The sequence below is a fragment of the Eurytemora carolleeae genome, unplaced genomic scaffold, assembly GCF_000591075.1.
Source record: "Eurytemora carolleeae unplaced genomic scaffold, Eaff_2.0 scaffold1011, whole genome shotgun sequence".
NCBI lineage: Eukaryota > Metazoa > Arthropoda > Copepoda > Calanoida > Temoridae > Eurytemora > Eurytemora carolleeae.
The window spans coordinates 90,761-111,921 of NW_019396898.1; the positions used below are offsets into that span (position 1 = coordinate 90,761).

General features: G+C 30.9%; 2 protein-coding genes across 2 annotated transcripts; one reads left to right on the forward strand and one right to left on the reverse strand.

Moving 5' to 3' along the window:
* The first annotated feature begins 459 nt into the window (after positions 1 to 459).
* On the forward strand, positions 460 to 5,314 carry LOC111709903 (uncharacterized). The gene is made up of 7 exons (XM_023483841.1): positions 460 to 1,098; positions 2,067 to 2,135; positions 3,294 to 3,366; positions 3,707 to 3,834; positions 3,892 to 3,989; positions 4,153 to 4,198; positions 4,572 to 5,314. The coding sequence occupies exons 1-7, from the start codon at positions 1,045 to 1,047 to the stop codon at positions 4,638 to 4,640; spliced, it is 537 nt and encodes a 178-aa protein (XP_023339609.1). The 5' UTR covers positions 460 to 1,044; the 3' UTR covers positions 4,641 to 5,314.
* A 570-nt stretch (positions 5,315 to 5,884) lies between these two features.
* On the reverse strand, positions 5,885 to 20,463 carry LOC111709904 (sodium/nucleoside cotransporter 1). Its single transcript, XM_023483843.1, has 14 exons — positions 20,369 to 20,463; positions 20,058 to 20,151; positions 19,629 to 19,725; positions 18,153 to 18,298; positions 17,331 to 17,454; positions 16,257 to 16,328; positions 15,576 to 15,689; positions 15,450 to 15,504; positions 15,086 to 15,220; positions 9,254 to 9,310; positions 8,632 to 8,715; positions 7,816 to 7,921; positions 6,046 to 6,104; positions 5,885 to 5,983 (listed from the first exon to the last, which is right to left on the reverse strand). Exons 2-14 carry the CDS (start codon positions 20,137 to 20,139, stop codon positions 5,909 to 5,911), a joined length of 1,206 nt encoding a protein of 401 aa, XP_023339611.1. The 5' UTR covers positions 20,140 to 20,151; positions 20,369 to 20,463; the 3' UTR covers positions 5,885 to 5,908.
* Between the last annotated feature and the right edge of the window lie 698 nt (positions 20,464 to 21,161).

Below are 21,161 nucleotides of genomic sequence, written 5' to 3' on the forward strand. Positions count from 1 at the left end.
TAAACCAACCATGGACGCTGATGTAAACATACTTTGATTTCTTTCTTAATAGATGACATTCGTGTAAGTAATTATATGAAATCATTATAAAAATTGTTCTTATCAATGTTATATTGTTGCTATAATACTTCAATCTATTTCAGTTAAACATCCAAACTCTCTTCAAACAAGTAACACCATCTGAATAAAGAATTAAAGAAAACACAGTTTATATAGTGAGAGTAGTTTGAAATCATTCTAAAGAAATCAATACAAGCTAAGATTTAAGATATGTTTATGTTGTGTTTATACAGCTAAGCTTAAAGATATATTTATGTTGTGTTTATGTAGCTAAGCTTTAAGATATATTTATGTTGTGTTTATGTAGCTAAGCTTTAATATATGTTTATGTTCTGTTTATGTAGCTAAGCTTTAAGATATGTTTATGTTGTGTTTATGTAGCTAAGGTTTAATATATGTTTATGTTGTGTTTATGCAGCTAAGCTACAAACTTTTAATAACTATATCTAACAGGTCTACGACATTGGGTTACAAAGATATAAGGATTAAAAAATTTGATTTTGTTGCAAACACTTAATTCCGTTGTAACTCAGAAACTATATATATGTAAACTTCTTTGTGGGAGGAGGAAACTGAAACCTGAAAATACGTTTTTCTCTACTGTTCCTTTAATCCTATTCCCAATGGGGATCCTCCCTAAAGTTGTTTTGAACATAATTCAAATAGTTTTGATCTGTTCAACTTTGTAACTTTTCTAAGTAAGACAAGCCACTCACTTCAATGAAGAAGATTGCATAAGTTTTGCAAAGAAATTCAGTTTTACCTACAATTGAGGTTCGAACATTTTTTGTTAAATAACTTGATTTTTCAAAGAAAATTTTGATTCTTGCAACATAAGTTTTTACATGTATACATATCATGAAATAGTATCTTAATAAGGATAAATAGAGTGAGGGGAGGGGGGCACTTATACCCCCCCCTCGTTTTTTTGCCGTGAAGTCGTCTGTTGGAATAAGGTTAAAATCTTTTCATTAATTTTAGGAGATGGTGAATGATAGTTTTGATTTGATGAATTGTACTTGGGATCCTGTTCTAGAGGTATTATACATAAAAATAATAAATAATAATTACATTTACATATATATATATATATATATGTATACTAGCTGAAGTGTCCTGTTCTAGAGGTATTAAAGATAAAAATAAAAGATGATAATTACATTTACATATATAGTTATATATATATATACTAGCTGAAGTGTCCTGTTCTAGAGGTATTAAAGATAAAAAAAAAAAAATATATTTTTTTAGCTGATGATTTTTTTTACTAAAAAAACTATTTTTAAAGCAAACTTTTGAAAAAACGGTCGTTCTTTTGTACTGAACAAACAAATGTTATTTTTTTGTTATTTTTACTGAACGAATACTTTTTTGATCAGGCTTTTGAAAAAACACTAGTTTTTTCTGAATGAGCGATTTTATTGAACAAGCAATTTAGTGAAATAATTATTTTCTTGAAATATGATTTTACTGAATGAATGTCTCACTGAACAAAAATTTAATAAAAATGATCTTTCTATAAGAAAAATACCAAAATATATTGAAAATTATCGATAATTCCCATAACTAATAATCTAAAATTTTGATGAAAAACTGACTAAAATTGGTTGTTAACGAAAGATGAACAAATAAATTGAAAAAACTCTATTCGTAAAGGAAGTTTTTATCAAGTTTCTAAAAAGTTTACAAAAGATGGTTTAGAATTGCTTAGAGCATGCATTTCTGATGAACACTTTATTACAAATTATATTTAGTTTTGTCCCTGGAAGTCTGTATTTGTCTATTCATTTTAAAAGCAGAGAGCCTCTCAATTTCTGATGAATACTTCATTAAAAAATTAAATTAACTCTTTTGCCCTGCTCAAGTCTATTTTTGGCCATTCCCGGAAAGAGCAGAGAGCCTCTCAACTTTAAGTGCCAGAAATACTGAGCTCAAAATCCATGATCATCTCATTTGAATAGAGTTTTATATGAAATAATAATTCTATATTTTGATTATTTGTTTAGGTTCCAGGAAGTGTAGAGCATAAGTTTGTTCTAGATCAAGTTCAAAATCTGCCTGGTATTCTTGCTCAGGTAGTTAGACAATATCCAGGTATTCTTGCTCAGGTAATTAGACAATATCCAGGTATTCTTGCTAAGGTAGTCAGCCAATATCCAGGTATTCTTGCTAAGGTACTTAGATAATATCTATGTCCTGTTGCTCAGGTAGTCAGACAATATTGAGGTACTCTTGCTCAGGTAGTTAGACAATAAGGTATTCTTGCTTAGGTACTTAGATAATATCTATGTCTTCTTGCTCAGGTAGTCAGACAATATCCAGGTATTCTTTCTGAGGTACTTAGATAATATCCATGTCTTGTTGCTCAGGTAGTCAGACAATATTGAGGTACTCTTGCTCAGGTAATTAGACAATAAGGTATTCTTGCTCAGGTACTTAGATAATATCCATGTCTTCTTGCTCAGGTAGTCAGACAATATTGAGGTACTCTTACACAGGTAGTTAGACAATAAGGTATTCTTGCTCAGGTACTTAGATAATATCCATGTCTTCTTGCTCAGGTAGTCAGACAATATTGAGGTACTCTTACTCAGGTAGTTAGACAATAAGGTATTCTTCCTCAGGTACTTAGATAATATCCATGTGTTCTTGCTCAGGTAGTCAGACAATATTGAGGTACTCTTACTCAGGTAAGTAGACAATATCCAGGTATTCTTGCTCAGGTACTCAGACAATATCCAGGTATTCTTGCTCAGGTAGTTAGACAATATCCACTATTCAGGTATTCCTGCTTAGGTAGTCAGACAATATCCAGGTATTCTTGCTCAGGTGCTTAGACAATATGCCGGTATTCTTGTTCAGGTACCTAGACAGTATCCAGGTATTCTCGCTCAGGTAATCTTGCTCAGGTACTCATACAATATCAGAGTATTCTAGCTAAGGTACTTCTCAGGCCAGGTTTTGTATTCGGCTAATCCCATTACATAGCACAATATCAAATTATTTGTGGTTCTAAATGCTTCAGGCTTTAGAGATTTGTTAAATGATCCATTAATTAATTTTTCATAAGGTCAGGATTTAAAATATGTTAAGTTGATAAAATTATCTGTAAATTTCAGAAAATCAAATATTTAACTTCCAAGCAAGTGCAAGTTTTGGTAAATATATTATGACAAATAGAAATATGACCAATACAACAATATACAATAAGTAATTTAAAGATTATTATTTAGGGAACTGGGTTTCATATACCTCAGTGTGATCCTATTGAGGTTCCTGTAGTTGGAGGCCCACCAGTCTTAACAGGTGATAAAAAGTTAATATGGTTTCTAACAAGTACAAGTTTGTGTTTATTGTATTGTAAAGGCATAATTTTTGGCTCGTTACCTGGCCAAATTGAAAAAAAACACATGAAGGCTTTCATATGTTTTTTTTTCAGTGTTAATTCATACAAAATAGAAAAAGCTTTTGAAAAACTTAACCCTTAAAACAGCTGTAAATTTTACATAAACAGACCCAAATCAAGACACTGTCCAAAATCCTTTTTTTTGTATTTTTTGAATGTTTTTGGAGCATTTACTTTACTTTAGAGAATGGTAAAATTGAAAATGAAGAAGAAAAAGCTTGAAAACACAGTTCTACTTAGGTCCAGAATTCCATTCTTTGTTGGAGAGTGAGTTTATCATGACAAGTCCAACTGAAAGTTCAAAGAAAATGAACAAAACTACAATCATTCATCTACCCAAGTTCATCCAAGGAAAATCAAAAACTAAGGTCAGTAAACATGCCACTGTAAATATAAACAAAAAAACTCATTTCTTATATATTTAGGTCCGTGTGTACATCTACAAATGCAGTGTGAAAGTTCCTTGCAAGATTATTTTTAAGATTGGATTTCAGTCAGATTTTGAAACAGGATCAGAGCAATGGTAAAAATTCATGAAAACTAATTATGGGGCCGAAAATGTTTTTTTTCTTCTGATGAATATTGACATATTTATATCTTGGGTAAGATAGAACTTGTTTGCACTTTAAAACAAAGATTGTTAAGAAAATAAAAAAAGAGTACAATTGTTTATATTTAATATCTAGGACTGATACTGCTGAGCTTGAGTCTGTGGATAGAAGTATTGTAAAGGTGAAAACATTTTGATTGGGATGGGCAAACTTTGTTTTATATAGTTTTAAAATGAACATAGAATGCAGTCTATGAATGTAAAAAATATAACTGTTAGTTGGTTAACAAACTTAAATAACTGTAACGTGAAAGTGAATGAAAAATTGAAAAAAAAAATTGCCTTTTAAGATATCTTTTCAATCTTAAAAAGAGAAAATGAAATTATTAATTTTCTTGTCTCTGCAGCATAGAACACATATCAGTCAGAGAAAAACAAGGAATATCTCCACAATATATGTCCGTACAAAGGATTAAGGAGTGCCATCGTTATTTCAGCAAAAATATTAGAAATAGCTGCAGTATCAGTTGCATTAATATATTGATGTGTGTCTAGGTTGAAATAGAGAATGTGTCCACCAATATGGCGAGAAAATTCTCCAAAGCAACCAATGGACAAGCTTAATAACTTGTTGAAAAATGGACAAGCATGTTCATAGCAACCAATGGACAAGCTTAATAACTTGTTGAAAAATGAACAAGCATGTACATACTACATAGAATGTTACGACATGTCATTTGATGAATTTACTTTCTATTTTCAATTAACAAAACTACGACAAAAGTTGGAAGACAATAAAATTTCTTTTGTATATAAATATCTGTTAATTATAAGGTTTTTTAATAAAACATAATATTTTTCAATCAGTACAGTGTATATTGTACAAGTGCGTTGTGTTTAATCACTTTTCCTCATATTATTTAGATTGAAAAAAGCTAAGTAGATAAATTTCTTAAAACCAAATTTTGCCCTGTGTACAAAGAATTTGAAATATAAAATGTTTTTGAAATCATATAGGTAAAACAAAACACTAGATGCACACACATTTTTGTAAGAATACCCTAATTCTTCTTTTACATAAAAAGCTGACAAAAATTTTAATATTACAAATATTATGCCAATATGAATTTATTTATAAAATCTTTAAAACTGTTACCAAGAATTCTGGTTGAATATATTGGGTAAATGTAAAACTATAGTTGTTGATATATTTTGAACGATTTCATGATAAATAATTCACAGTTTTTAGTACAGTAAAAATAAAAATGTTTTGACAGCCCTATATACATTTTTCATTACTGTAAACACAATAAATAATATATTTCCTTGAATAAAAATCAATAAGATAAATGTTGTTTTGGATTGTTAATAAAAATGAAGTTTTTTAGTTAACACTTTGGAGTTCATAGTTACTAACTTAAATAATTTATTTTAAATAAATTTTACCATATTTTAAAGTATTTATATGATATCAGATGAAAATATTTTAAGATTTCTATATTTCTTGTTCTTCATTTTCTTCTTGTTTGTACATCTTTCATACATCTTTAAATCATATATTAGCTAAATTTGAAAAAAAGAAAAGGTATTTCCTTGTAGCTGGTTCAAATCCTTCCTTCAACGATTGTTGGTTCAAATTTGAACCGGCATGTAGTAGTTCAGTTTCAACATGGCTCAAATTTGAACCAGCAGGTAGTAGTTCAGCGTCAACGTGGTTCAAATGTGAACCAGCAGGTAGTAGTTTAGCATCAACGTGGCTCAAATTTGAACTGGTAGGCAGTAAGTAGTTCAGCATCAACGTGGCTCAAATTCATTAAATGGGGTCCTTTGTCAATCATATTTTAAACAACATATCTATTCACATTTAGTAATTTAAATTAATTATTTATTTACTACAATAAAGCACCAGCAATACACGCATTTAAAAAAGACACCCAACAGCCTGCTATCATGGCTCGAAACACCACCTGTAATAACAAAAATTATTTTTAAAATATTGTAAAAAAAATCAAAGAATAAATCACTTTACCTGAGCAAAATCTGATTTTCTCTCTGGACACAGCCCACTGAGTCCTCCAATCTGCATGCCTTAAAATCAAAGTAATATTAGATGGGGATTTCTGAAAATTAAGCAAATTAGAATCCATAAACCTTTTCAGTCCCAGTTTGTACTGTATCGCCCTGACATTGGGTTAATAAAGCAGACACTCAATAGGAATAGGCGGTGCAACAAGGTTGACGCGGTCAGACTTTAGGTTGAATTTTTACTAAAGGGGCAGAGGTGAGTTCTGTATATAAATGTTCCAAAACTTAATTTTGTCGATTTTGTAGAATTAGTGAGGACAAAATAAAAATGCGAACAATGTGTTTCCAAGCATTTCTGCCAAAACCTGCTGTCAGCCGAACTTTCATTTTAATTATTATGCAAGAGTAGGCGATTATATCAATACAATAAAGACGACTTTTGATTTAAATAAAGCTGCTTTATTCATATGGATACACATACACATAAAGTCAAGCTTTCAATACAAAAGTTTCTCTTTGATTACTTGTAATCTTCTAATTCGGAAAACACTCTAAAGGGAGTGTTTGCGAAAAATGAAAGGGAGTATAGGCTTACGTCAAAAAATATTCGATGGAGATTGGTACTCATCTCAGTTCTATTTTTGTGTCTACCAAAGAACGTAGCGTCCACACAAATTCAGAAAGCTGCAGTATGTAACTCGGATCGTAAAAAATCAAATTAATTCCAAACAAATCATACAGATATTACAATACATACTGTTTACCTATACTTATGGTTGTTAGTTGTTTAAATATTAGCAGCAATCAAAAGCAATTATTTTTGGCCTTAAGCCTTTACCCTCTTTCATTTTTCGCAAACGCCCCTTTAAATTGCATTGTTTGTAAATCAAATAAAAAGTATTATAAAATATCAACTATATATTTGCGTCAAAATTAATCGATGATTATAGGTTGTAATATCTTAATGATTTTTTTGAATTAATTTGATTTTTTTACGATCCCAGTTGAATATTTCAACTTTCTGAATTTGTATGGACGCCACGTTCTTCGGTATGAGTTGTTTTTAATAATTTTGTCCTTATAGACGCAATAGATAGAAGTAAGATTAGCAGTAATCACCATCAAATATTTTTACGTAAGCCTATACCCCCTTTCATTACTCGTGAACACTCCCTTTAACAATCAAAACTTGAATAAAAAAAGTTATAGCATTTCTGAACAGCGACTGTTTACCCAAATAGATCATCATGTGTAATTGGTGTACTGAAATTATGCACAAATTAAGCATGCTGTTATTGGTGTTAGATGTGAAACAGTTACTAACCTTCTTTTAAGGATATTTAAGTAACAAGTTTTTGAGAAAAAGCACTATATATCTAATTGCAAATTTAATCACTTTTATCAATAATTATTTCTTACACTAAACATTTAAATATAAGCAGTGACGTAAATATATCAGCGTACTGCATGTACGATTGCCTGGTTCTACCATACTGTTTAGTGACTGTTTACCTATACTTATGGTTGTTAGTTGTTTTTAAAACCATCAGAAAGATAAGTTTATAAATGTTCTTTTTCACTTTCACGGTTTTTCGTTTATCGAGAGAAATAACCGGAATGTTTTCTGACCTCGGATTTTTCCACCAAATAATGTATTTTGTCTTAAAAAGGTTGTTAACGATTATTAACAAAGGGTCAACGTTTTTCGTTTTTTCTTTGTCGTTGTTTAAAACGAAACGATTGTTCTAAAAAAATGTAAAAGATCCATCCCTACCTATACTAGCAAAGTTAGCAAATCCACAAAGTGCAAATGTACAGATTGTAATGGATCTCTCTTCAAGTGTACATAAATCACTTGTCTCATCCAAACCACAGGCTTTCTAAACACAAGGTTTAAAGTTTACACAATATAACAAATGAAAAAATTACATTTATATTATATCTCATTCACAAACAACATTTTGCCAAAAACTTTAGCTGAAGCAATGGCTTTGTAGGTCTAAAATGTTCATGTCTTGGGCTGCAAAAAAGTATAAGTTTGGTATCAAAGGTAAGGCTTATGACTCGTTAAAGTCACCCAAGTCTTGAAAACTGATAGCTGTGTGAATTTTATTTGAAAAAGATAATTTATAATTTATAATTTCAAGTTATCCTTCATTGAAAGAGGGGTAGCCCCATCCTCAACGATAATCTTTAAAATCTTTTCCTCATCAAGATTGTTAAAGATATTTACGTTTTTCTAAAAAGTGTTTTCATACCAATTTGCAAAATTGTTTGGAAGAATTAAGGCGCAAGTGGAGTTGTAGAGAAATGCCAAACGGAACTTTCAAAGAGAAAATTATTTTGCATTTTTGATAGGATTTTACTTGAGCGCAATTGCGAGCCCTGTGATTCCGTGCAATTGCGAGCCCTGTGATTCCGCGCAATTCAACACAATTCCGCGCAACGGAATTCTGATTGGAAATCCTAATTCTTGATCTGACAAAGCTTTTATCAAGTGGTACTTTTCTGAGAAGGACATGTCTCTAATGAAGAGTTCATTGAAATACCGTCATAAGTCTCTTTAACATAATAAAAAAACAATTATTACCTTTATTATACCCAACTCTTGAAATGCCGGAAGTTCAGTCACTAAAAGTTTCATTCCTATTAGTTTAGCAACTACCAAACAATCCTAAAACAAGAAAGAAACGTTTATTATTTAAAGAACATGATGCAAATTTTTCGTTTTCCCCATTAGATCGGAAATGTTCTACAGTTGATTTTAATATTCAAAACACTGAAAATTGGTTCAGAACTACGGTAAATCAGAACTACGGTAAATCAGAACTACGGTAAATCAGAACTACGGTAAATCAGAACTACGGTAAATTAGAACTACGGGAAATTAGAGTTACTGGTTGAAAAATCAGCGAGATTAACCCACGTTAATCCACTATTTTTCGCACTTTATTTTCAATACTTTTTGTACATGCTTAAAGTAAATATTTCAAATATTAAACGTTTTTGACGAATTTTGAATGGTGAGGGGGATAACGACTGAAAATATTCTGACAGAATGTAGTTATACATGTAGTTTTATTTAACTATTTATTTATTTATGTAGCAGATTTCATAGTTTGGGACACCAGGTTGCAAAGATGCTTGGGTCATCAAAATTCGATTTTTCGGTGAGTAATACGTTTGTTGAAGTAAAATATAAAAGTACTTACTTCTGCTCTAACTCCCATTATCCAAGCCAAGGGCCAGAAAAGATAACCCAATAATATCTAAAATATTTAATGAATAAGTTTCATTTTGCAAATTAAAGGGACCGTTCACTTATTTGGGCAATTTTAGGGTAAACTCTAATTGTCATTTAGCTATTTATTTGTACTAGTCATACTTTTCAAAGATAACTATAGTCAGGATCAGAGATTTTTAATAATTTATAAAGATTTAATTATATTGTAATATCATTAAGTTTATAGCTTTAATTTTTTTTAAATTGGTCATAAATTATCTGTTGTTAACATTTTTTAAATGTTTGATATTTTTTCCTTCTTCCTCAGAAAATGTGAATAGAGTATGCAGTATTTAATTCTTGTGCTGTATCTATCAATGTGAATAGAGTATGCAGTATTTAATTCTTGTGCTGTATCTATCAATGTGAATAGAGTATGCAGTATTTAATTCTTGTGCTGTATCTATCAATGTGAATAGAGTATGCAGTATTTAATTCTTGTGCTGTATCTATCAATGTGTGTGAATAAATCTTTAATAATAATTATGATATAATGGCTAACACATGACATCATTAAAATATGACAATTTCAGTTTTCTTTGGGCTGTTATTGCTGAAAATTGTTGATACAGTGGTTATTTAAACAAACCGACTGAGATTAAATGTTTGTGCCCGAATTCTAAGAAATTAATAAGCTTTTCTTCTGGGTAGTTTAAATTGCACCCTGCAACCGACGGGTTTCCCGGCGCTCTATTACCCTCATACGTGAAACAATCTGGCTGGCAAGCACAGTATGGGAAGTCTCAGTTATCCTTGAAAAGCAATATGGACCAATACCGATGAGTAGCGAACTGGCTACCAAAGAAAATTTGTGTTTTTGGCAAAGACTTAATTCATTTACTTTAAAAATATCCAAATAATTGAATAGTCCTTTTAACTATAAGAAAATTCCAAAAAGCTCAGGCTAATGACCAAAGGAAATCATTAAAATACATTCCATAGAATACTTTATTATTTATGCTTAATATTTGTGATTAAAATCAAGAATTATGTAATTTTCAATTGTTACAAAGAGAATGGGGCATATTATAAGGAGTTATACAATTATAAAATTCAAAACCAGAACTGCCGTTTTACAGCAATTAAAGTCGGCTTAAACTAGAATGCTCAAACTTCTTCACTTTTTAACATGTTGTGAACATATTTTGCAAAAATATTTATTTGATGCACACAAAATGGGCACTATCTTAAAAAAAAAATCAAAAGTAGCCAATAAACTATGCAGAATTATATGTATCCTTGCTTGTATATATAAATATAAATATCTATAACTAGCTATTGATAGTTGAATGTATTTATCAGGCTATATTATGTTAATAGTCTGAGTTGTGAATCGATATAACTTGGGAGCTGCACTTACCTAAGGTAGAAGATTATATCTGTGTATAAGTCTTTCTACTATTAAGGTTTTCTGTGCACTGAGCTTTATTCCCTTTATTCTTTAAGTTGATAGCGGCGAGGTATCCTATCTGTGTTTCTATAGATAGGTGCAGACTAATGTATATATACAACATATATATATATATATCTATAATCGTCTAGATTATCCAGATTACTACAGTAGGGAACAATTCAACCCTCCAAGAAATTAAAAAAAAACTCCAATTGTTTGGAATTAATATCAATTGGATATATCTTCCGTCCTAGATGTTGCTTTTTAAAAACTAATTTGACAAAGGAATTGTAACTTTGTATATATTTCTTTAGGCTAAATTCTATAATTTTCTACAAAACAAACTTAACCCCCCGTAGATATTTATTGACTTTTTAAAAACAAATTACCATTTTAAAAACAATAAATTCATGGTCATAATTTTCAGGGTTTAATTGTTTTTCGAAGCGAGCTATTTATGAAAATACTGAATAATTCCTTTAGCCACCTGTCCAGAGCTGGGCGTCGTTCTTCGAGAACGATCCTTTTTTAACAAGAACGAACGCAACTATCAAGACTGATACCATTGTTCCAAAAACAAGAACAGAACACAAAGAACACATTTATAAAAATATTTGAACGGAACGGATATTAGCTTAAAAGAAGGTTTAAAATCAGGAACGCATTCTTATTATCAAGAACACATTCTCAGTCAGAAATGCATTTTAGATCAGGAATGTGTTCTAAATCATCTAGAAATAATTACAATACCCCCACCCACTCTAAACCTGCCTCCCCTTCCCATGAGGGAGGAGAGATTTAGGTTGAAAGAAATTGTTTTCTATAATTTATCTATATATCTTTTTAATATTTTTGAAATATTGATAATAAAATTAATTATTTTTTTTAAATCTACAAATTGTAAACCCCCCTTTTTTAAGATAAACCTGAATCTCAGCACTTACACCCATCATACATTTTAAGGATTTTATGACCCCTCCCCCAGCTTCACAAAAAATATACCATGCATGGCCCAGAAATTATTTAAGCTTATCCTTTGAACCTTTAAAAGATGAAGTTAAAGTATATTTTCGACCTTGATAATTTTTTACTATAAAATCGTCATTTTTTACTTTTTTAAAAACCTCTTTTCTACAAAACTTTTGTCTCTTGGAAACCTCTAAAGTAATCTTTATTCTAGAGGTACAACCCCATTAAAATGAGGGGGGTGGTCACATTAAGTATTTTTGCAAGGGTAAGTAAGTGACAGCTTCCCAGATCTTTTATTTCCCAAGCAGCAACTTCCCAAAGGTTAGGTTAGGCCTTCTGAGGTGCCACAGGCTGTAATTTGGGACCAAGTGCAAGAGGGCCGCCCATGCATTTCATCTAGGACATTCTTGGGAAGATGCTTCTTGGAATTTTGCATATTTGGGAAGTTGCCACTTGGGAAAATACTTTTGGGAAGTTGCCCCTTGGGAAAATGCCATTGTGAAAGTACCTAATTTATTTAGAACCTCCTCCTTAAAAAGTTAAAAAAGAAGAATTGGATTAATTGAATTATATTTATATAACATCATTCATAACATGTAAACTAACATCACACTTAACAAGTTAACATTAAGATATTACAATAATATAAAAAAACCTTGGATTTTTGCTGAATTTTTTGCTGATTTTTTTTATGAACAATAAATATGAAAAAGTTGTAATATTATATTCAGCTCTGATTAAACAAGGCATTAATCACTTTTTCTTGAAAACACAAGATGATATCCTTATCAAATGAAACCAACAGAACAACTACAAGATTTGACAAAAGTAAGGGAATTTTAGACTTAAACACTGTACTAACAGAGAAGAACTGGTACAGCAAAATTGAAGCAACCAAACCAACAACAAGACACACTGTCAAAACACTAGCTGTTTTCATACACTGCTGTTTAAGTGTGTCTATTACAAAGTTTGTTTCTATGTTCTTTTCTTTGAAATCATGGCTGTCACCAACTTGAGTGGATGGAATTGAAAGGTTTGAAATTCTGGGAATCACAGGCAGAGAGTGTGATCTCCTGGATTTGACAGAGTTCTGAGAGGCAATTTTTACTTGAGACTTTGACCGTTTCAGAGCAAAATCTCTTTTGTTTGAGACCCTTGTTTTGATTTTTTTGACCGGATTGACTTTTCTTGCATTTTTTTTCTTTTTGAAATTCATGATAATTACATAAATGACCCTTGATATTTCCATGAGGAGAGCGCACAGTATCAGGATGGGGACAGTAGGGAGATGGTAACAAGGTTGATCTGTGTCTTCTTCTTGCTCACCCGTTGAGTTTTGTTTAACAGCCGTAGAGTTGATTTCAAATGATTCCCCAATGCCAGTTTCAACTCTAAAAGCAACTGCTAACATTGTTTTTGGGTTGTCATAGCATACTACTAATCCGTAAATGAAGTCAATTGCAATCACAACAACTGTTAGGAAAAGTGAAACTGCTGCTGTTCTGGTTGGCCTAAGCTTGTGAAAAACAACAGGGTTTGTAAACAACATCAACCGTCCAGCTGATAACCAACTTGCTAGGCCTAGTAGAAGTAGAGTTAAAGATCTATAGGACAGAAAATGAACCATTAAAGGATTCACTTTAAGAAATTCTTTAAGCTCGGAGTTCCAGAAGCAAGCAATGAGAGACATGACTTCAGCCCTAGCAGATTGGATAAGTATTGTTGCAGTAATCAGGATCAAAGTTCTGTTCAGGAAGTTTCGCTGTGGCATTGGCCTGGTTTTAAGAAAGTAGATCAAGAATACAGATGCTGCAATTGAAAAGGTGTATTCCATACTGTTGACAACAAAGGTGTAGGTGTTTGGCATTGAGGGTGTAAAAGCAACAATGATAGTATATACGGAAAGACCTATTATCTTCATTGTATTGGTTAGGCTCATTTTTTTCTTAAAACTTTAAATGAGTAGTTGGTTATGAGAGCAGTGTGCAAATGAGAAGAAAGTATTCTGAATACAGAGCATCCTTCTCACAGTTAATTTTATACCAGGCAGAGCTCTGTTTACAGAGAGCGGTTACTGTAGTTACCAAAAGAACAGTAAAGCTCTGCTTCATGCTTCTCTGTAGGTGTGGCCAGATTTTACTTTTTCATAAAATCATACCAAGTATAAATCCTTTTTTCTAAAATGATATTTATCTAAATTAAAATGGAATAGAGAAAACAGTTGCAAAATTCATTGTTCTCAAAGAAAAATAATTGTCTATTACAATGACAACCATTGATAAAAATTTATCTAAAAATATCTGTAACTCCAATACCCTCACCCTTCTCATCTATTTTAACCTTTTCATTTATATTCCTTGAAATCTTCCCTTGCTCCTCATTCTTATAGTTTCATCAGTATTTTCAAAACTGATGCCCACCCTTACAAATACATTGTATTTAAGATGAAAATTAATTTGATGTTATTACTGATAATCTTAAATAGAAAAGATAATCTTTTATTATAATTTTGTTATTAATATTGTTTTTGAGTTTGTTGCATTTTTCAATATTCACAAAATATTTTATCTTTGATTTTAAAAAATACCTTTTTTGTAAATTTTTTTAAAACTTAGATAATGCTTAAAAACAATAATTTTACATTGCAAGATTTATCTTAACATAACTAATTTTTCAACAAAAAGGTTTTTCTTAAATCAAAAATTTTAACAAATCTAATTGTATTCACTTTATAATTTGTTTTTTTAATATCTTCCTTTTTGCGTGAAAAACTTTTGAACTTTTAGTATGAAATTTCTACTGCATAGCAGAGGCTCGATGCATAGAAAATCTGGGAGGCTCCTGGGGGCCAGGGGTTCTCTCCCATGTCTAAAGGGTTACATTTTGTGTCTTTGCTTTCAGAAATACCACTGAACATTCTAAAATTTGGAGCTATAGGTCTCTTAAACCTATTTAAATGTGAAGAACATCTGGGGTTTCCAACGCAAGTGAATTTAATTGGTCCCAATAAACGCAACGGAATTGCAAGCAATTGAACGCTATTCCTGCAATTCCTTCCAATTTTCTTGCTTTTTTTGGGAATATTTGATTACAAATGGAACACAATAAATGCAATTAATTATTGTGCATTTCATTCCACAACATTGAGTTAAAAAAAATAATCAATTTAAACTTTGGTAGTGGCATACAATAAAATGAGGGTAACAACGTAAATGCTATAAAAGAATTTTGAAACATAAATACATTTTTTTAGCCCTGTCTCAATTGGCCAAAATTATTCTTGAAATCTCTCTAAAATATTGTAGCTTAAATCTTAAATCTTAATTAAAAACAAAGTTGTGGCATACACCATTTGGAGAAAAATTCTAGAAGACTGTACTGTAGCTTATAGCCCACCTGAAAGGATAAGTCCTGTGCGCCAGCAAAGTCCCCAAACCATCCAATCAAAGCGTCTAAGAAGGCCACAAAGCTTTTAAAAGCGATCAGACTTGCAGCTATGTTTAGAACTAAACCAATTGCCGTAGACGCACCCTAGATAATCAATCATAAAAAAGTTTCCAAATGGCTTGGGTGTACAGTGTACATGTGTACACTGAAGCGGAAATTTTAAAGAGTATCATTGAATGAAACTCCCAATTTTCCTTTTCAGAGTCTTGACATTTGTGGAGATTAATTTAAAAGGGAAAGCCCCTTTGGTTAGTTACATCTTGGGAAATCGAACATTTGGGGAAATTGAGAGTACCTAAAAGTCTGTAGTTACCTTTGCAGCTGCATCCAGCACATTGGCATCATCTTCATTTTCAACTTTTAAATCTCTAGAAATAATTGTTTTTACAACTTTTATGTCAAATTTAAATTATTATTAATCATCTATGAATATACCAACTTTATTGTTGTTTTTGATTCTTCAGTCTCTGGATAGAAAAGTTTAGAAACAGCCAGAGCTGTTGGAGCTGCCATGACACTTGCTGTTATCAAGTTGTTGGCGTCAATACCTATCCTGTATTTGAAAAATTAATAATGGATTAAAGGTCTGATTAATTGGAAACCAAATTTTCAAATCTTTTCAACCTTTACAACTAATCTTTGAAATTGTGTCTATAAAAAGTTTATTGTAGATAAGAGATGAGATTGGAAAGATTAGTTTTGTTTCAGAAAATGAACAGTTTAACATTATTAAAAAGTTTATTTTAGATAAGAGATGAGATTGGAAAGATTAGTTTTGTTTCAGAAAATGAACAGTTTAACATTATTAAAAAGTTTATTGTAGATAAGAGATGAGATTGGAAAGATTAGTTTTGTTTCAGAAAATGAACAGTTTAACATTATTAAAAAGTTTTCCTTCTGTAAAATAGTGTTTTGAACCCAGACTTAATTCCCCGCCTTTTATTTTCGAAAATCTTAAAAATTGTAAAATAGTGTTTTGAACCCAGACTTAATCCCCCAGCCTATTATTTTCGAAAATCTTAAAAATTGTATCTTGTATTTAGAAATATTTAAACATGAATTAAACCTCAATACTTTAATTTCAAAAATAACTTTAATACTTAAATTTGTTTTTATTTACCCAATATATGCACCAAGAACAGTTCCTGCGATAGTGGCAAACCCACCAGTCATTACTGCATGAATTTCTGATCTAAAAATAAAATAGTCTATTTTATATAGGAATAAAGCTCTTTGCTCATTTATATATTTTCTATAGCGGGCAAAACTGTGGAACAAAATTGGCTATCATTTTTTAAGGGAATCCATTGGTAACATAGGCTAAAAATATTATAATTATTATGGAATTACTTTCAAATTCAACAGGCAACCCCGGGCACTGCTAAAATCCTGATTTAAGACCAAGCGAGTATAAACGGCAGACGTAATTATAATTAACCTGAGCAATGATATGCAATTTAGCTAGTAAGTAAATACTGTATTGTATTGTAAAATCACATCCTGATGGATAACATAAAAGTAGGGTTCCCATTTTTTTGGGATCAATTTGGACCCGTAAAGGCCATACAGAACATTTCCTGAAGCCTATTTATGTATGATAAACCTTGAAAAACTTTTGGAAATTAATGGCTGAACTTTTCTTGATAAAATTAAGGATGCTTCACAAAGCTGGATGTGACCTGCTGAAAAAGTTAACGGGACGATTATTCCAGATCAATTCCATATGGGAGAATCATCCTGTAAACTTTTTCAAAATTTCTCACCAAGTTTCGTTTAAAAATCTGTTAAAAAAGGTTCTGCCCTTAATTTCCGAAATTTTTAATGGTTTATAATTCTTAACAGCTTCAGAGAAGGTTTGGTAAGGCCTTCATGGGTCCAAATTTATCCACAAAAAAATAGAAACTCTATACAAAGATGGGCTTTTTTTGATGTACATTTCATTCTTCTTATTCTTCTATTTCTTCTACTGTAGATTTAACAGTAACACTATACAGTATAACTGGCACAATTTCCGCAAAACCCCAATAGTGTTAGGTCAGTGTCATGCATGTCACTGCATGCTTTAAGTACCAAAACCCCAATATTGTTAGGTCAGTGTCACGCATGTTACTGCATGCTTTAAGTACCAAAAGTTTGGGTTAAGGTGGCCCCATAAAATGAATTAATCTTAACACAAAAAAAATAAATATCTTACTTGGTCATAACTGGAAGGAATGGTTTGATGAGAAGTGGGGCTTCTGTCTGCCCGAGAAAAATATTAGCAGCGGCATTTGTACTTTCAGCAGCTGTTGTTCCAACTGTCTTACTCAATAACCAACCTTGAACAGTTTTTATCTGATGCACAACTTGAGTATTCACTGAAGAAGGCGAATTTAAAAGAAAAAAAATAAGTTTATAATCATATATTCCAAAATATATACAGTAATAACCAGAAAAATCCGAAATAGGAAGACGACTTTTAAACTAGTTTAATGAACATTAGACATACCAATTGTATAGTGTAAATGAACCCATTTCACTTATATAGTGCTTTGCTAAGTTATAATGCGTCTTTCTATTCCATTGCTTTATGGTTATTGAATATTGATGTTTCTTAGAAAATGTATATGTATGATAATAATGAAAATATGGCGTTTTTTTTCATTTTAACTTTTTATTTTTGGAATTAATAAAGAAGATAAATTGAAGATTAGAGAGAAAGAGATTCTAAAAACTGGTTCTTAATAAAACACAATTCTATATTACAGAGAAAATAAATAAAATAAATGAAAAAGTAGGTATCATCATACAAACGTCTCCTTGAGGAAATGGCCGTTCTGCTAATTGAATAAATCGTTCAGTCACCTACCTAGTTTAAGAACAATGGCTTGAAGTACACCAAGGTAGTAAAGCCTAGTCACCTACCTAGTTTAAGAACAATAGCTTGAAGTACACCAAGGTAGTAAAGCCTAGTCACCTACCTAGTTTAAGAACAATAGCTTGAAGTACACCAAGGTAGTAAAGCCTAGTCACTTACCTAGTTTAAGAACAATGGCTTGAAGTACACCAAGATAGTAAAGCATGCTGACAAAGAATGAAAGAAAGTAGATCATCGAGAGAACTTTGAACATCATACCGCTTCCACCAAAGGATCCAGAATCATTAATGGCAACCATCACACCTCTAATGTAACATTACAAAAATCAACGGAAAATTATATATTGTACTATACTGTACTATACTGTACTTTACATACTGTACTATATTGTACTATTAGAATTTTTTTTCAATTAGTACTTTGCCAGGAAAAATCAGTGTATAGCTTTGAGATCCTCATAGCCAGGGTTAAAAAAGTATAAATTGGTATGATCTTCAAAAATTTAGAATCCCCGGGGTACACCTTAATGTTCGCCCGGTTTAAAAAACTTTTAAGAATTAATCAAAAATTGATTAGTTTAGTAGTAGGCCTTTTAAGTTATTCAGTTTTGTTTTTCTTTCTAACTAAATACTTTTATTAAAAGAAAACTAAAAGTTGTAAAAATCAAAAAATATAATTTCCTTTCTGTATCTTGTAATTTATACTAAAGTGCAGGTATCTGACAAACGATCATTTACAGTAGACATTTTATTCTAAAAATGTTGTTACCAAAGCATACTGTTCAGAAAATAAAATAAACATCAAATAATCTCCAGATTACAGGGCGTTATCCCCTTAAAATATTTTGAATAATTTCTTACTCAAAATAATTATTTCTGAAAATCCATCTGTTTCTAATATCACTTTTTTATTTATCTAGTTTAAGTATGAAAATATTTAATTTTTTTTTCTAATATTGAGTATAATGCAGTATAACACTCTACTTGAACCTTTTATCTTAATGCGCATTACTTTCTGTTATTTTATTCTACATTTGATCTTTAGCGGTAATTGTTTAGAGCAGGGAACTTTTGTGTTTGATACGCATTATCCCGATCCACAGATCTTGACATCCACTGTGAGCACTTTTATTTTGAGGATATTTATTTTAGTTATTCCCAAGGAGAATGGAATATAAGGGAGAAGGAATGATGGCGTTATTCAGCCTAATTTTTTCCTTGTTTAATGTATGAAAAACATGCATAATCATATGGAAGGGCGGGCCGGGTCGTTTCCTTTTCCATTATATTCCATATTCCTTGGTTGTTCCTCCTCTGAACATTTAGCACTCAATTTAAACCCTGATCAAAGCTTTCTTAAACCACTTACTGGGCACAATTACAATGCGTGATATTAAATAATATATTAAATTAATCTGCAGATTTACAAAGGATCGAGATTAAGCATTGATTTCGATATACAGTCTCGAGTTCCCAGCATAGGGTTCCGTTTAGGAGAGGAATTTTGTCAAATTTAACTAAATCCGAGGGAAGTACAACTCCTACAACTTCCTACAAGTTACAATTAGTCGAAGAAAAAGTAGGAAATACAAAAAGGACATTGATTCCACTGTTTTCTGGATACCACTGTACGTACCTGACAGTGAGATCAAGGTCTGTGTTATTGTTGTAATTATCTGGGATAAATGGTTTGCCAGTTATAAGATAACCATAAATCATCTCAGCTCCAACATCTTAACATTTAAAACTATTTAGGATTAAACCTTTAAAGGAACTGAGTCCGAATTTAATGAATTTGAGCCGCGTCTCAAATCCGCCAAAAACCGGTTTCAATTGAGCGCCGGCTTAAATCTTGAAATATTGAATACAATTTTAAGTGGAACCAACCATATTTGATCCGCGTCTCAAATTTTTTCTTAAAATTTCCATAGTGCAAAACAATTTGAATATATATACATATATATAATATGCAATCAACCAATTTGAACAGAAAAGGGATAAAACGGGCCCTAACGCCTTGTGTAATATATTTTTAAAAAGTAGTTTAAAGATGAAAAATACAAACCTGAATAAGAAAGGAATGTTTTGACTTTACTGCTCAAACAATTGATGAGATCCTTCCCAAAACTCCATTTTATCACTATCATGGCAAATGCAAACTGTAAACATTTATTTAATAGTATTTGATATTAACTAGACAGGACATTACTGAACCGACATTAGGACCTCGTAGCTCCTCTTGTTTTAATTCTAAACACAAGTAGGAGAAAAGAAACTTATTTATTTGCAAATTAAGGAGACTGAAATAAAACCAAAAAACGAGGCCTCAAAAAAAATTTTTTATATAAAACCGGCTTGAAATTAAATAAACTTTTCCTGAATCCCTAGACCCCAGGCGATTTGTTTCCACAAAACCTTTCTGAAACAAAAAGAAAGAAAGACAATCTTAAAAGTGTTTAACTTTTTTGTGGTTAAAAGAAAAAAAGGCTAAAAGAAAAATACACCTCTTTAACGGTTCTAATTATTTATTGTGAAATTAATGTTCCAAAATATTTTGGTTTGATTATTTTATATTTTTTTCTTAAATTATTTTATGTAAAAATTAAAGCTTTAAAAGGCCAAATAAAACATGTTCCATAAAACTAAGATTCCAACATTTTAAATCTGTTTTCTGGAATTTTAAATTTTCAAACTTTAAATCCTTAGAAAAAATGTAGGGAAAAAACTGACTTGAAAACGACCGACCATGTACTTTGTTTGTTTTTGCATGTTCTCTCTCCGTGCCTTAGTGTAAAGAAGTATAATGAATAAACGATTTAGAAAATTAGGAAACTCTGTTTAGATTTGGATCCTTTAAAATTTAAAACCAAACTAGCTTATGCCCATATCTGATTAATCAGACCTTTAATATTTTCAATAAAAAATTCTGATAGATCAAATGTCAAATTTTGAAATTTCAAAAGATTTCAGCAGCTTTAGTTTTTAGGCAACATTTTCATAGATTTTTATAAACAGAAAATCAGAGTTAAAATATTTTAGTGTTTTTTTTCAATGAAAATAATCCATTAATTTTATTAAAAAAATAAGTTTGCTTACATGATTCTATTAATAGAAATTAAAAATCGTCTCTGGAATTTCAACAAATTTCAAAAACATTCAAATTATGACT